Here is an 18085-nt window from a genome sequence, read left to right on the forward strand (position 1 = left end):
ACCAGAAAATCTTTAACGTTTACGGATTACATTTAAGAGTACATTTTTGTCCAGTCTCAGAATGTTGCCAGATTTTGATTCTTTTCGATGTCTACTGCACAGACGTTTGAACTGCTTGCCAACTTGACTCAACAGCAGGAGCCATCTACTTCGGTTTGATATTTCTCCCGCTGCTTTTAGTCATATTCACAGCAAACAGCAGTTACCGTAACGGGACCGGATTCCCAAATGGTTATGGAAGGCAAGGATGTCGTTCTGTCACCGACCTTGAGGTCGTTTCAAGGTTGTGAGGTCGGAGAGACAGTGACTTCCAACTGCCGCGCCGACTGGGATTTTCCACCCAGCTCCTGCCAGCGCACCATTGTTACCTCCACCTCCAGCAATCTCCAACCCGCTTGTAACCATTCCCACTTCAATTATTTATCCTGGAACAGGATAAACACAAGACATTAAATATTCCCTTCCTAAATATTTCTTAGGCATGGGACCAATCTTTAAGGTTTCTGTTTTTATGCAAGATGTTCCTCTTGGGTTGAGCTTTAGGGCTAGATCTTGCTTTCCTTCAGCTAAGTGCAAGTTGTGTCAGGTTTCTTGAAGGGTTTGGTGCACTGAGGCAGAGTGAAGCCTCCCATTATACCTTCCCAACGCACCACTTTAATCATCAACCCCCCCCCCCCAACCCTTGTTACATCTTACCTTGCACTCTTCCCAGAACAGCTTGCCACTCACCAGACAAACACGGACGGATGGGCATTCCTTGTCCCTGCTCCATCTTCATTCTCTCTGCCTGGACAGCACTATCAGCATACAGCAGAGCAGGGACAGTGACAAGACACTGACGTTACAACGAGGCCGAGCTCAGAACTGCATATGGCTGCTGACACCTGCCATGGACATGGCCAGGAGAAGGTAGCATCTGGGAGGTCTCCCTGGATGGAGTGGTGCAGGGCGTGACATTTCCTTATCGCCCCCCCCCACCCCCCGCACCAGCAGATAGGGACCATGGCACCACTCTGTGCCAGCCTGGGTTAAAGCAGTCTCAGCTGTCTGGAAAATACCCAACACTGTACAGGAATGGTCAAAGGAATGGGGAATTGATGGTATTGTCATTGGGCTGTTAGCGCAAAGACCCAGATAAAGTTCTGGGGACCCGGGTTCAAATCCCACCACGGCAGATGGTGGAATTTGAATTCAATAAATGTCTGGAATTAAGAGTCGATGCTGACCGTAAATCCATGGTCAATTGTTGGAAAAACACATCTGGTTCACTAATGTCCTTTCGGGAAGGAAACTGCCATCCTTACCTGGTCTGGCCTACGTGTGACTCCAGACCCACAGCAATATGGTTGACTCTCAAACGCCGTCTGGGCAATAAGGGATGGGGCAATAAATGCTGACCTAGCCGGCAACTCCTTCATCCCGTGAACGATTAAAGGAAAAGGGCAAAAGTCCTTCTCCACTCCCTAAGTTGCACCATTTTTTCTCCCTTACCTCACACTCACACCGCCTCTGCACCTACCTCTGCCCACAGTTCATGCTCCTACCACTCTCACTGCTGCCTACAACACCTTCCCTCATTTGCTGCCACCCAACATAACCCTGACACCCTGGCCGTATCTGTCCTCTGAACTACCTGCTCAGTCACTGGGAAATCACCTGCAGGAATAGCTGTGCCACCCCGCTTTGTTTCCCACAATGCTTCTGCCAGTCTCTCTCTCTCTCATTCCATTAGGAAAACAGGCCCCCCCCAACCACCCACCACAGGGCAGGAAGAATCAGGACTGATGGAGGGAGGTGTGAAATGTTGCCTGGCATTTGGTTCTTTACCCCTTTTGAGGGCAACGTCCTGACTCTGATCCTCTGCCCCCTCACCCCCTACCCCAAGGTGGGCTGGGACTGGTATCAGAGGCTGCCCATGACGTACTGTGCCAGGACCCCCTGTGTGAAGGTTATCCCCTTTCGATGTGAGCACAGCCTGCTGACAAACGTAGCGCGCTTCCTGCTTTTGTATCTGCACCTGAGCAGTATGGTGAGTCAGCACTTTAATATGAGCTTGGTATCTTTGGCTCAGGGGCAAAGTTCACCATGGGAAGGCTTGGCAAGTTAGTTCAGAGAGAATGAGCACTATGACAGCAAGCGAAGAGACTGGAAACACAGCCTGGTCTAGACCGTAAGCGGCTTTTATGAAGCTGACTCCTAGGGGCACTCTGTGTAGCTGAGGGACATGCAGAGAGCCCTGTAAGTAGATGGAGATGCGCCAATAGGGATTCTCAGAGGCTGGCACATGTCAGATGCCAATGCCCATGGACGTGGGGTTTGGGATGCTAGTAGCCATGGATTGTGCCCTGAAATATTGGTTCCTGATGTCCAATGTGGCAGTCATTTGGAACCAACTAGGAGCTGAACCCGGGAGATGCTCACTTTAGATGTCATCTCATGTTTTCCTGATATTGAGCTGGTTTAGCGGATCTGGTCAGATGGGAGCAGAATAGTAACGAAGGCTTTGCACAATGAGTAATGCCTGTCAATTGGCAATATGCTCACAGGAACCTCATCACGCTGCTTATGAAAAGCATAAAAGATGGAACGAGATGCTCCTTGGGCTGAAGTTGTTATTGTCTGATTCTGCCATACAGCACACACTGCTCAGATGCCTCTTTGATCCCACCCTCAATGTTCAATTCTGTAAAAGAACCTCTTGTGCCCTATTGAGCTCTGTGTGCTTTCATCTGCTCAGCATTTAGAACACAGAGCATAGAGCAGCACAACACAGGAACAGGCCCTTCGGCCCACAATGTTGAGCCAAAAATGAGGCCAAATGAAACTAATCCCTTCTGCCTGCCCTTGGTCCGTATCTCTCCATTCCTTGCATATCCATGTGCTTCCCTGAAACTCCTTTAAATGCCCCTGTTGTATCTGCCTCCAACACCACCCCTGGCAGTGTGTTCCAGACTCCCACCACTCTCTGTGTAAAATACTTAACCCTCACATCTCCTTTGAACTTACCTCCTCTTACCTTAAATAAGTTTAAGGGTAAGATTGGACAGAAAAACCATTTCTCCAGCTTGCGGGAATGGAATAACAAATCTTCACTTTCATTTCAAAGATAAACATGCAATCTGCCTGACCAGGTTCAAATTATAAGCTAACAGACAAATTTGCTTAAAATTGCAGAGATGAAATGAGAAGTATTTGGCCCCAATTGTGCATTTACAATGGTTACAATCTCCACTAATTGGCTTGAAATGTTGAGGCAATGAAACGATTTTCTGTTTAACGTATCAAGCTTTTATTGGTCCTTCAAGCATGGTCTCTAATTTCTTACACAATGCAACATTACCACAGAAGCAGATCTCTGTTGGCCTTAAACTTGCTGACTGATTGCCAACCGAGTTACCATCGGCCATCAAAATATCTCAATCCTACAAAGAGATATCAGAACTAAGCTGATGAAAAACGGAAATTCTTACAACGATACTGTGATGTGGAGCTGCCAGTGCTGGACTGAGTTGGACAAAGTCAAAAGTCATACAACAGGGGCTGCACTCTAAAAGCTTGTGTAATTCCAGATAAACCCATTGGACTGTAACCTGGTGTCCTGTGACTTAAGACCATAAGATATAGGAGTGGAAGTAAGGCCATTTGGCCCATCGAGTCCACTCCGCCATTTAATCACGGCTGATGGGCATTTCAACTCCACTTCCCTGCACTCTCCCCGTAGCCCTTGATTCCTTCTGAGATCAAGAATTTATCAATCTCTGCCTTGAAGGCATTTAACGTCCCAGCCTCCACTGCACTCTGTGGCAATGAATTCCACAAGCCCACCACTCTCTGGCTGAAGAAATGTCTCCTCATTTCCGTTTTAAATTTACCCCCTCTAATTCTAAGGTTGTACTCACGGGTCCCAGTCTCCCCGCCTAATGGAAACAACTTCCTAGCGTCCACCACTTCTAAACCATACATTATCTTGTAAGTTTCTATTAGATCTCCCCTCAACCTTCTAAACTTTAATGAGTACAATCCCAGGATCCTTAGCCATTCATCGTATGTTAAACCTACCATTCCAGGGATCATCCGTGTGAATCTCCGCCAGACACGCTCCAGGGCTAGTATGTCCTTCCTGAGGTGTGGGGCCCAAAATTGGACACAGTATTCTAAATGGCGCCTAACTAGAGCTTGATAAAGTGTCAGAAGCACATCGCTGCTTTTATATTCCAACCCTCTTGAGATAAACAACAACATTACATTCGCTTTCTGAATCACGAACTCTACCTGCAAGTTAACTTTTAGAGAATCCTGGACCAACATTCCCAGATCCCTTTGTACTTCTGCTTTACGAATTTTCTTACCGTTTAGAAAATAGTCCATGCCTGTATTCTTTTTTCCAAAGTGCAAAACCTCACATTCGCTCATGTTGAGTTTCATCAGCCATTTCCTGGACCACTCTCCTAAACTGTCTAAATCTTTCTGCAGCTCCCCCACCTCCTCAGTACTACCTGCCTGTCCACCTATCTTCCTATCATCGACAAACTTCACCAGAATGCCCCCACTCCCTTCATCCAGATCATTAATATATAAGGTGAACCCTGCGGGACACCACATGTTGCCATTCCGAAAAAGAGCCTTTTATCCCAACTTTCTGCTTTCTGTCAGACAGCCAATCCTCAATCCAAGCCAGTAGCTCACCTCGAACACCATGGGCCCTCACCTTGCTCAGCAGCCTCCCGTGAGGCACCTTATCAAAGGCCTTTTGACAAAGATGTTTGATTGCTTGGTTGTGCTCAAACACAGACTAAGTTATAGTAGGAACTGCAGATGCTGGAGAATCTGAGACAACAAGGTGTGGTGCTGGATGAGCACAGCAGGCCAAGCAGCATCAGAGGAGCAGGAAGGCTGACGTTTCGGGTTTGGACCCTTCTTCATAAATGGGGGAGGGGAAGGGGGGGGTCTGAAACAAATAGGGAGAGAGAGAGGGGCAGGCGATGATAGAAGGTGGATAAAGGAGCGGATTGGTGGAGAGAAGACAGACAGGTAAAGGAGGTGGGGATGAAGCCAGTAAAGATGTGTGTGGGTAGCAAGTTGGGATGGGGATTGGTCAGTGAGGAGCGAGGGGCAGGTAGGTGGGAGGGAAGACAGACAGGTGGATGAGGGGGGGGATGAGGACAGGTGGAGGAGGGGGGGATGAGGCTACTAGGTAGGAAGTGGGGGTGGGGGTCGATCAGTGAGGTGGGACGAGCAGATAGGTGGGAGAAAAGTTTGGACCTTCTGTGTGGAAGTAGATTCAAATTAAAAATATTAACCAATTAAAGATTTTACTGTTAGATCTCCCATTCATGTATAATAATGATGTTCAGCTTGTCCATACCATACCAAGATGTTAAATTTATCACATTGAATATCATCCAAGCACTTTTTGGTTAGGCACAGCTTTTTAGGAATAACGCATGTAAAATGAGCTGATTTCCTTCCTAAGCTGTTATCTATATTCTGGTGATAGGTAGCAAGGATCAATGTTAAAACTTGGGTCGGCCATAACCAGGAGCAAAACAAACAAAAAATGCTTCCTCTGTTTTGTACTTCAGTATGCCATTGAACCGTAAAATATTTCTATTCACTGGACCTGTCTAACTTTCAAGTAATGTTGATCTTGCTTTGTGCACCTCCTGTGCAGTGTAACCTGTATGCCTCGTTCTGTCTGAACACCCTATGATCTGTATGTCCTTGTTTGTTACCATCTGTCTGTACTGCTCACAAAACAAGCTTTTCACTGTATTTAGGTACACGTGGCAATAATAAATCAAATCAAATCAAAATGTTACCACAGGGAAAAGCACTCTATTTACTTTAAGCTCCTTAAAGAAGCCAAAAGATTATTTAATGCAAACAAAAAAAAAATCATTCAGACTTCTCAATCTGAGATGATGTTTCCATCTTGCAGAAACTAAAACTGAGATGAAAAGGAAGTGGAGGCGACCTAACACTGACCAAGTATGGCATGTCAGACAAAGGCTTTTGTGTTGAGATGTTAACTGTGTTCCCATCAACAAATTCCTTGCTGGATCTGCCACAAAGCCAATAAACTTCTTGGCTTTTTCCACCAGCAAAGATTCGCTGTCAAAATGTCGTAACATGGAGACAAAACAAACTTGACCTAATCAGCTTCTGAATGTGGCACCAATAGAGGCACATTGCTAATTTGGAAATGCGAATAAGAATGAATTTTTGCTTCGCATGCTAATACCCATTTATACTGAGAGCACCAGCTAAACCCCTGAGATGATAGCCTTGACAATGAAACCTTATAACTGGACATAATCTGAAAGTGGGTTACATAAACAAAGGGAAATCTTTTAAAGATGAGCCACTTCATGACATTTCTTTTTACCTTCTGCCCAAAGCCATTTGACAGAAAGCAAACTAATCCTTTTCCCTTTGGTGAGGACTGCACACTTCTTTCATCAAAGCCTCATTAATTTCATCAGCAGAGATCAAGGGAACTGCTTGCTTTATTGGGAAGGGTTGAAAATAGTTAAATTACAATTTCATTTAGTGTGTATGCACAGATAGCTTAATCTCAGATTTGCATATTGACGATTTAATTTGTTTTACATAAAGAACACAGACTTTTTATTGGTAAACCATTTGTATTGGATTTTGAAAACTACACGATTAATTTTTGAATCATCTCAGAATTTATAAGTTTGAGTTTCTGGAGGTGGTATTCTTGACACACAAGATATGTAAAACACAAATTTTTGACACTGAGTAAGAATCTCTCAAGAGCTGCTGGAACAGCCGGGGAAGAGCTTAGAAATAAATCCTACAGAGGGCAGAAGGAAAATTGCTGGTAGCCAAAACAGCTGAATTCACCACAAAAACACAAAAATATTGTTTGCTGATTGAACAGAAGCAGTAGAAACAAATAGGGAATAGAGAAGTCCTGAAAACAGCAAATGCTGAAGATCACAGTGGATCAAGCAGCACCCATGGAGAGAGAGAAAGCCAACGTTTTGAGTCAAGATGACTCTTCATCAGAGCTGAAGAGTGGAGGGGGCAGCATTTGTACAATAGCGAGGCATGGGGAGCACTGAGGGAGAAAGGATGTTGATTGCGCAGATTAAGTGATTGGAATATGAGAACAATAGTGTGTCCAACTGCCAGACTGGAAGGAACAGTCAGTCCCACTGGAGTGGGGATGGGGGGAGGGAGGCCATGATAGCAGAGAAGATAACTAGTAAAGCTAAAAGAAAGGAAAGGAATGGGAGTGGGTTTACAATCTGAAGGTGTTCAACTCAATATTAAATCCAGAAGGTTGTAAAGTGTCTAGCTGTCGATGAGATAACACGGTGTGGAGCTGGAGGAACATAGCAGGCCAGGCAGTAGGTGAGATGTTGTTCATCCAATCTGTGCCGTTGAATTGCTGGAGCATTGCAACATGTCAAGGACAGACAAGTATCATTTTGTTGTTGTCATCTCCTATACCTTTACAATTACATTCCACTCAAAGCACTTCTAGCATTTGTGGACTGTAGCCCTTTACTTCACAATTTGATTGCAATAAATGTAAGTTGTAACCACAGCCTGAAAACCTCTGGTCTCGATAGGATGTGCACCTTCCAATTTGAAATAGAACGTCGCATGCAGTTGCTACCCAAACATTTAAATTAAGTCAAAACACAGCAATCTGGACATTTAGTGGCTGATGTTTTAAAATGAAAGCAGAGTTTCACTTCAGCCACAATAAGTCAACAGGACTGATCATCATTCTAGATGGGGAATGGTCGTACTCCTCTGACAATTCAACTAAAACACAAAGCCCGATCTGTCATGACGGAATTAGAAGTTCGCCTCTAATGATTACACCCAAAATACCTAGAGAAACTCACCATCCCCTCATAATCTGTTAAAAGTTAATAAAAAAAATACTTTTTTAGTATCTCCACTTTACAAATAACAAGAAACGGTGAATTTAATTCACCCATCAATGAACAATTTAACAAAATGACTAACGAACTGACAATTTCTCCCTTAGACTAATTACTTCCTAACTGATCTAAATTCTACTGGAATACTGCACAAATAAACACAAGTCCAACCTAATAAACCCAATAACCAAGGAGAACAATGAATTATGACTTAAATCGCTGCAAATTCACACAGTCTTCTGGAATATTTTGTCATCCCCACTCTTCACAAACGCCTTTCTTCCGTCACTTCTGCTGTCGGGGATGTTTTATCTCTAATTTCTTCAATGAGGACTTTGAGCTAAAATGCCATGGTGCCTTTGATGAACGTGATGGGCTCTCAGAGCTGGAAGGTGCTGACTCTGGGGGGGAGGGGGGGGGAGGCAGATGACGGTGCCTAATTTTCCAAATGCCTTTGCCTTATACACCCGTAATGATGTAAATCAAATTCGACAGCATACATTGTTGTTTCAGGTTGTCCACACCATCAGCTTTAAACTCAACTGGCTTTCCGTATCGAGGTGCTTGGTTTATATTAATCAGCCAAATTCACACCTGCTATCTTGGGAAAGAAATGTTGCTTGTCTGTTCTATACAAAATATTCCCATTCCAGTACTGTGTGTACACCTGCGTTTATAAACTTCCAAGCACAGACAAAACACAAGCTCTTAAAGGGGCTATGACACTCTCTTCCCCACGATCATTATTACCAACAAATTCTAACTTCCTGCCTTCCAATTCACAAATACATGACATGATATTAACGGAAATATGGTTGCATAATTAGAAATTATATCTAATCTATTGAACAAATTATTGCACATTATTGTGAACATTTGAATAACTGTATAAAATTTCACTTGAGGGGACAACTGTTTGGTATTGAGATTAGAGACGACACTGAAGAAACTCAAAACTATAACATATGATCCTAGATGTCCATATGCCTATTCCAGATTCGGGCCAAATACAATAACAGTACAAAGTGCGGTCCCGATAACTTTCCTGGATAACACCAGAGCCCAGAAGGACAAAGAGAAGATTGATTGTCTGCTTTATAAACACTTCACAAACATGACCTGAAACAAACAGAATCATTGTTCTCCAGTGTGAACCTAACAACAACCAACATTTATTTGGATGGGCATCAAAAAAACTAGTAAGCGTTAGCTTTCTGAAAGGATAATTAAATAGTCCAATTTCATACTTGAAATTTGGAAACTAATAATGGGTTCCCCTCATTTGGGGATTTCAAGTTTACCTTCATGATGCCTCCCAGCCTTTCTGGTACACATGGTCTATATTGGGTAGGGATCTGTTAGATGGGCGGCTGGTTTATGATGCAGAGTGATGCCAACAATGTGGGTTCAATTCCTCTACTGGCTGAAGTTATCATAGAGGACTCTCCTTCTCAACCTCTCCCCTTGCCTGAGGCATGGTGACCCTCAGGTTCAACCACCAACAGTCTCTCTCTCTAATGAGAGAGCAGCCCCATGTCCATTAGGACAATGATGTCTTCATTAGGTGCACATATTTGGAGACAACACATGTAGCTATATGTTCCAATGTTTTGAATGTCAAAACAGAAAAAAGTAATATTTGAAGAGGGAGGGAAGACAGGAAACATGAACACATGAAAAAGAAAGAAGTAAATAAAAGCTTTTAAAAAGTTTCCTAACTACTGCTGAAGGTGAAGCGTTAGAATCCTTGTCAATAACTATACTCCACTCTCCTTAATACGACCATCCTAATGCCTTTGTGCAGGAATCAGTCATGTAGCATGGAAACAGGCCCTTCGGTCCAACCAGCCGATGCTGACCAAGTTCCCAAACTAAACTAGTCCCACCTACCTGCTCCTGGCTCATACCCCACTAAAGAGTTCCTGTTCATGTACTTATCCAAATGACTCATCACTGCCCTTTCATATTGATGTCCTAATTTTCTTGAAAAACATGAAACAATGGAAAATACACGAGTATAGTTATCATTTGTAGCTTCTTGATGGGATAACAGACATATAGAATGATTTGGCTTAATGTCCCTTCCAACATGGTGTGAGACAAGTGAATATTCCACAACGAAACTTTCCTTTAGAAACAAAAACAGAAATTGCTGGCGAAGCTGAGCAGGTCTGGCAGCATCTGTGGGCGGAAAGCAGACTGAATGTTTCGAGTCCGATGACTGTTCGTCACAACTGCTCAGTGGCGGGGTCATGGTTCAGGACGAGGTAGGAGGAGGTAATGCTCAGCCTCAGCAATGTAGAGATCAATCCACCAAAGAACAACAGCGCCACAAAGTCAGAACTGGATCTGCGAGTACAACAGTGCAGTCAGTTCAGAGGGAGATCGGTTTGACTGGGTGGGGGGAGCGGGGAGCAGCAGAGAAATTAGGCAACCAATGTCAAATTGGCAGTTCTCAATGGTCAGGTTGAGTGTAAGTAGTCCAGGCAGATTATTTCAATGTCAACTAAATGTAATAAACAAAGGGTCAATCTTATCTGTAAGATGCACACCGTGACAGACTCCTGTACTGTGACACAACTCGCTCTGAATTCTATCAGCGCACAGTAGGATTCTCAGGCTACAATGAAAAACAGCCTTGACCTACTGTCCCCTTCTATTTCCAGTACTTACAGCACCAACGACGATTCATCAATGTCCAGCCATTCTTGTAACTAAATTTCCTTCCATTTTCACTGCCTCGCCTGAAACAGACAACTCTGAAATGCAAATCACACCCCTTTCTCTGTAAGCGAACACTTTCTGCTTCATCTGAGTATATAATTTATTCAGATATGCAGAGACAAGCAATTCTGTTATATTTCAGCATCTTGCTGGAACGTAAAACTCTCAACATAAAACATTACTAACTGCTGATAAATTTTGTACAATTATTATAAATTGTTTAAGTGATGCACACAGACATGTTAGTAGAGTGACCTCCACTGTGTCTGACTCCCCTGGCATTCTGCCAGGCAGTATGCAACGAACCGGTAGTGGTTAGTGGATTAAAGCCTTTCTTTGCAAGTGTACAATAAATCATCAAGGTTTTCTTTATAAATGGTTTTCCAATGTTAGTACACCTGGACCATGCAACCATAAACAGGGTGGCACGGTGGCTCAGTGGTCAGCACTGCTGCCTTACGCTGTCAGGGGACCTGGGTTTGATTCCAGCCTCAGTGACTGTCTGTGTGGTCACAATGTGGTGTTGGACTGGGGTGGACAAGGTCAGAAGTCACTCGACACTAAGTTATAGTCCAACAGCTTTGTCTGAGGAAGGAGCAGAACTCCGAAAGCTTGTGATTTCAAATAAACCTGTTGTACTATAACCATATGTTGTGTAACTGCAGACACTTTCCGTCTGGAGTTTACATGTTCTCCACATGTCTGTGGGGCTTTCCTCTCATAGTGCAAAGATGTGCAGGTTAGATGGATTGGCCATCTAGGGGGAAACTCTAGGTGGGACATTCTTCAGACAGTCAGTAGGGGCTGGATGACCTGCTTCCATACTGTAATGTCTGACATTCCACTTTTCACTCTGTTACTGGAGATTGTTGGAATGCAGTTTGCCAAGTCTAACCCTGCTCTTGATACACTCCAAGATAACAAAGTGTGAAGCTGGATGAACACAGCAGGCCAAGCAGCATCTCAGGAGCACAAAAGCTGACATTTCGGGCCTAGACCCTTCATCTGATGAAGGGTCTAGGCCCGAAACGTCAGCTTTTTTGCTCCTGAGATGCTGCTTGGCCTGCTGTGTTCATCCAGCTTCACACTTTGTTATCTTGGATTCTCCAGCATCTGCAGTTCCCATCATCTCTTGATACACACTTGCAGCTTTTGTTTTGCAAGTGATACTGAGCACTCCACATCCTTCGAACCAACAAACACAAGGTTCAGTGTGTTCCACATTTAACTCCATTACTGCAACACCATTACCCAACTACCCAGGCGAAAGGGGCACTATGAGCTCACTGTACAAAACAAAAAAAAACTTTTAAAGGTTGTTCCTATGATTGCAAGGGAGTTCGTAATTAATATGCACTTCCTGAATGCAATTAATTGCCAATCTATAAACAATTAATCCAAGAAACAATAAATTTAACATAAATGGCATAACTTCAAACTAAATTAACTATTTATCTCTGTACTGTTCTGACATGATGTTGCCGAGTTCCAAACCACTAACTCATTAATAAGCACAGTCTTGATTCACTGTGTTATGTAAGGAATAGCTTTATGGGGGAAACAGGCTGAGTTCTCAACCAATGAAAACCGTGGACCCTGGTCAGGTGATGTGAACTTTTTTTAGCTATATGCTCATTCAGTTCTTTCCAGTTGCGACTCAAAATAACTGAGCCCAAGGTCTTCAGCTCATCATTACAGCTTAGGTTTCTGACCCTGAATCCTGGGCACCACTTGTTTACTTATAGATTTTGCCATTCATCTATTCTGTTTAACTGTCCCAACACTATTATCCTGTCCCAACAGGGCAATGATGAAGATATTTGAGTTGCCATGTTATACCTCAGGGCTACACCCCTGGATAAGTGGTTACCATCGCCAGCAGAGATCATGTTTGGAAGGCAAGCCAGAACAATTTTATTGTGCCACATGGTTGAATGACAGCATTAGTGATGCTAACACTTTATTCTATATAGAATCCGCACAGTGTGGGAGCAGGCTATTCGGCCCAACAAGTCCACACTGTCCCTCTGAAGAGCATCCCACCATGAACCATTCCCCATGTCTAACCCACCTAACCTAAACATTCCTGGGCACTTTGGGGCAATTTAGCATGGCCAATCCACACCAACCTGCACATCTTTGGACTGTGGAAGGAAACCCACGCAGGAGAATGTGCAAACTCCAAAGAGACAGTCGTCCAAGGCTGGAATCGAACCTGTGTACCTGGCACTGTGAGGCAGCACTGCTAACCACTGAGCCACCACTTCACCCTCTACAACAGTAGATGCTTACCATTTTCAACCCAGATTCTTTAATGTAGATCCCAGTTAAGTATTTGTGCTGTTCTTGGGTTGCTTTAAATCTATATACCACAGACAACAGATGTTCAATTTGAAATTACCTGTGCATGCATTTGACTGAAAAATGGTCACCAATTCTCTCTCAAAATTTCTTGTTGCCATTACAGGGTAAAGAAAGCTTTCAGCACGTCCATGGAAGACACACTGAGTCTGCTCAGTGCACCAAAGAAATGATTTCCTACAACAGGCAGTCATTTCAGGGATAAATGTGCCAATCGGGCTGTGGTGTCTGCGACACACTCACCTCAATACCCTAGATCACACCTGAACAAATGGTTTGCACCACTTATCCTGGGCAATGATGAAGATATTTGAGTTGCCATGTTATACCTCAGGGCTACACCCCTGGATAAGTGGTTACCATCGCCAGCAGAGATCATGTTTGGAAGGCAAGCCAGAACAATCACTCTACGCCACCTTCAGTCGAATTGTCCCGGATGCAGGGAACATTCCTCATCCAAAAGGTGGCACAAGAACAGCATTCAGATATGGAGCTCTCACAACTATGTCTCGGACTGATGGTCAGAATCTCACAGCCCTCAGTGGGAACATGGTTGCCCACAGTGGGTTACAAAGAGGGCACCGAATGCAGGGCAACGAAGTCCCTACATCCAACTGGACCATTGCCAGGTGGAGGAACAGAAGCCAGCTCGTGGAAGTGTGCAACACATCGATAGTGCACAGTGAACCTCAAAGAACACACACAGACAATGACAGTGAGATGGAACACCAGCATCGTATAGCGATGACACATCTGCAACCGACTACAGCCAAGGATGAAATCCACACTTCCAAGTGGCTTTGTCATAACGAGATCTGGAAGAGTTTCATCCTGCTTAAACAACACATGGATTCTCAGACTTCTGTACTTGTAAATTTTACAACCTCTCTCTGGTGTAAACTGATATTATTACCCAAAATAGTCATAGAGTCATACAACTCAGACAGAGGCCCTTTGAGCCTACTTATCCATGCCGACCAGGTTTCCCAAGCTGAACTAGACCCATTTGCCCGTGTTTGGCCCATATCCCTCAAAACCCTTCTATTCATGTACCCATCCAGATGCCATTTACATGTTGTACTTGTGCCCACCTCCACCACTTCCTCTGGCAGCTCATTCCATTCTCTGCCTGAAAACATTGCCCCTCAGGTCCCTATTAAATCTATCCCCTCTCATCTTAAACCTATGCCCCTCTAGTTTTGGACTCCTCTACCCTGAGTAAAGTCCTTGAATATTCACAATACCTATGGCCCTCATGATTTTATAAAGCTCTATAAGGTCATCCCTCAGCTGAATATGCTCCAGGGGAAAACGTCCCAGCTTATGCAGTGTCTCCTGATAACTCAAACCCTCCAGTCTCGGTAACATCCTTGTAAATCTCCTTTTGTGCCCCTTCCAGTTTAATAACGTCTTTCCTATCGCAGTATGACCAGGATTGTAGACAGTATTCCAAATGCAGCCTTACCATAGCCTTGTACAGCTGTAACATGACTTTTCAACTCCTGTACTCAATGCACAAATGAAGGAAAGAGTACAAATCCTTTCTTCACCTCCCTGTCTATCTGTGATGCCACTGTCAATGAACTGTGTACCTGCACTCCTAGGTCTCTCTGTTTAACCACACTCCCCAGGGCCTAACCATTAACTGTGCAAATCCTGCGCCTGTTTGCCTTACCAAAATGCAACACCACACATTTATCTAAATTAAACTCCTTGGCCCAATGGCTCAAAATCCCATTGTACTGTTAGATAACCTTTTTCACTGTCTACGATTTCACCAATTTTGGTGTCATCTGCAAACTTACCAACCAGGCCTCCTATCTTCTCATCCAAATCATTTATATAAAGGACAAATAACGTTGGACCCAGCACCGATCCTTGCAGCACACCACTGGTCACAGGCCTCCAGTCTGAACGACAACTGCTCTAACACCAGCCCCTGTCTCCTGTTGCCTAGCCAATTTTGTATCCAATTGGCTAGATCTCCCTGAATTCCTTGTGATCTAACCTTAGCAACCAGTCTACCATGCGGCCTGTCATCCTCAGAAGGATCATTGGACCCAAACACTAACCCTGCTTTCTCTCCACGGATGCTGATGGACATGCGATGTTTCTATGTTTTCACTTGTAGTGTTTGAGCGTATTCTTTGGAAATGAAGGCGTTGTTGTGTGATTGGTTACCTTTGGAGTGATAGATCTTTAAGAAATCAACATGCAGTTGGGCCAAATGCCAGGATGTTGGCACATGCCACAGATTCTCTTGGCTTAGCACTCGAGACACAGGCTACGGCTGGAGATCACTCTGTTGTTATGTATGTATTAGTTTCGCTGTAAATAAATCAGAGATCTTCAAACAAAAATGATCCATATGTCTCCTTTGTCTTTCATTTGGATAACGCCAGAATATTATTACACTGGGTGTGTTGTAACATTTCTATTTTTCTTTAGTTAGCAAATTGCTTCCGTAATTGTCTCACCAAGTACAGCTATGTCAGCGTGATCTTATTGCATTTGGCTTCAATGTCTAAAGTATCTGGGAGTAAAAAAAAGTTTCCTGCTTTTGGAGCACTGGCAGTGCCAGAGTGTATCCCTTATATTTAGTGCGTGAGAAACATTACCTTCTGATTTTGGACCTTTTATCAAGGAATGAGCTGTGTTAGATTTTTATTCCCACTCCAGCCACTTTGCATCCCATTCCCTGTTCTCATTAAGAGACAGAGATGGAGAGAGAGAGGGCCAGAGAGCTACAGCGAAAGGTGAAAATGACAGACCTTGCTAAAAAAAAGTTCTGAAGGGATGTAGAAGTCAAGATTATAGGCAGTGAGGCTAGGGTCAGGGCCTGGTAGGAGTGGAGTTTGGTCAATCCAGGCAGATACTGCAGTGATATACAAACATGAACTGAGCAGAGAAGATAGGATAGGCGTACAGGGGTAGGGAAACATGCACATGATGCAGCAGGTCAGAAAATGATTCAGTAGGAAAATCAAGCTCGTTTAGAGTAGATTCCCTACAGTGTGGAAACAGGCCCTTCGGCCCAACAAATCCACATTGCCCATTGGAACATCCCACACAGACTCATCCCCCTATAACCCACACACCCCTGAACACTACTGGCAATTTAGCATGGTCAATCCACCTAGCCTGCACATCTTTGGACTGTGGGAGGAAACCGGAGCACCCGGACGAAACCCACGCAGGCACAGGGAGAATGTGCAAACTCTACAAACACAGTTGCCTGAGGCTGGAATCGAACCCTGGTCCCTGGCGCTGTGAGGCTGCAGTGCTAGCCACTGAGCCACCGTGCCACTTCGTTAAATGTTATACATAAACAACCCGGTGATGAGCATCAGGAATGGTTTGTAATTTCCCACGCTGTTGCTTAGCGCAGAATGTATCCACTCCCATGTATCGAATTACACATCGCTACAACTATTGTGACTGAATACTTGGGAAAAATAGCCAATTGCAACACTTTTGTATTATGCGCTGCACATTCGCAGTCTGTGTGGGTTTCCTCCAGGTGCTCCAGTTTCCTCCCACAGCCCAAAGATGTACAGGTTAGGTGGATCGGCCATGCTAAATTACCCGTAGTGTACAGGTTAGGTGGATCGGCCATGCTAAATTACCCGTAGTGTACAGGTTAGGTGGATCGGCCATGCTAAATTACCCGTAGTGTACAGGTTAGGTGGATCGGCCATGCTAAATTACCCGTAGTGTACAGGTTAGGTGGATCGGCCATGCTAAATTACCCGTAGTGTACAGGTTAGGTGGATCGGCCATGCTAAATTACCCGTAGTGTACAGGTTAGGTGGATCGGCCATGCTAAATTACCCGTAGTGTACAGGTTAGGTGGATCGGCTGTGGGAAATGCAGGGTCACAGAGATCGGGTAAGGCAGCTGGGTCTTGGTAGGATGCTTTCTTAGAGAGTGGTGTGCACCGCTTCCACACAGTAGGGATTTAATGCAGTACACGATGAAATACTGTTGTGCGACAGTGTAGCTAAGTACAGCCAGGTGGCCCACATTCAGGTGTTTGAATGTAGGCTACCTGGTTTTACCTAGTTACACTGTCGCACAGCATGGGCTTGGAATGGTCTGATGGTTGCTTCTGACCAACACAGTCTTGATGGGCCAAAGGGCCTTTTTCTGTGCTGTTGGCTTCGAAGACAGTGTCTACCTCTGTTCCTCAGAGACTACAGTGGGATGCTCCTCATCTACTGACACATTGTCCCAGCACCTTTCTTCATCCCCTGCGAGACAGTGAGGCTTTTGAGCAATTGACCTTGTGGAATATTGTAACAAAAGCAAAGTGCTTTGGATACTGGAAAATCCAAAATAAATCTGAAAGTGCTGGAGAAACTCAACAGATGTGGCAGCATCTGTGGAGAAAGAAACAGAGGTAACCGTTCAAGTTCAATAGGACTTCTTTCAGAATTCCCGAAAGAAAAGTCACCATCATCATAGAATCATAGAATCCCGACAGAAAGGAAGGAGGCCATTCAGCCCATCGAGGCAACATCAACTCTGATTAGCATCCCAAAGAGAGCACACCCACCACGCCCCACCACAGTATCCCTGTCACCCTGTATTCCCCATGGCTAACCCACTTAGCCTGCACATACTATGGGCAACTTAGCATGGCCTATCCACCCTAACCTGCACATGTTTGGATTGTGGGAAGAAACCGGAGTACATAGGGAAAATACACGCAGACGCAGGGATAATGTGCAAACTCCATATCAGACTCAAAATGTTAATCCAGTTTCTCTCCCCCAGTTAGAGCCAGGCTTGCTGAATTTCTCCAACATTTGCTCTTCTTTTTTAATATATGGAACTGTTGGTCATCAATGAAAGGATTAGATATTTGACAGTAAGATTTCTAGTTCACAAAAAGTGCCAACATTTGTAGAGCCACCATTTCAGTTGTGCTTGAAACAGACCCTTCAGTCCAATTCATTAATGCTGACCATGTTTCCCAAACTAAACTAGTCCTATTTGCCTGTGTTCAGCCCATATCTCTACATCCTTCCTATTCACATTCCTGCACTTGCATCTACCACATTCTCTGGCTGTAT

At 44.3% G+C, this 18085-nt stretch overlaps 1 protein-coding gene across 4 annotated transcripts in view; it reads right to left on the minus strand.

Moving 5' to 3' along the window:
- Positions 1-18085, minus strand: part of shtn3 (shootin 3) — a 126858-nt gene that overhangs the window by 77505 nt on the left and 31268 nt on the right. Inside the window, exon 1 of one of the 4 annotated variants that reach the window (XM_059650788.1) lies at positions 10599-10705. The exons of the other annotated variants lie outside the window; for them this stretch is intronic. Coding sequence (XP_059506771.1) covers positions 10599-10617 — 19 coding nt within the window. The 5' untranslated portion in view covers positions 10618-10705. Of the gene's footprint in view, positions 1-10598; positions 10706-18085 lie in introns of those variants that run through there. 4 annotated transcript variants of the gene reach the window in all.

Source organism: Stegostoma tigrinum, chromosome 13 (assembly GCF_030684315.1).
Source record: "Stegostoma tigrinum isolate sSteTig4 chromosome 13, sSteTig4.hap1, whole genome shotgun sequence".
NCBI lineage: Eukaryota > Metazoa > Chordata > Chondrichthyes > Orectolobiformes > Stegostomatidae > Stegostoma > Stegostoma tigrinum.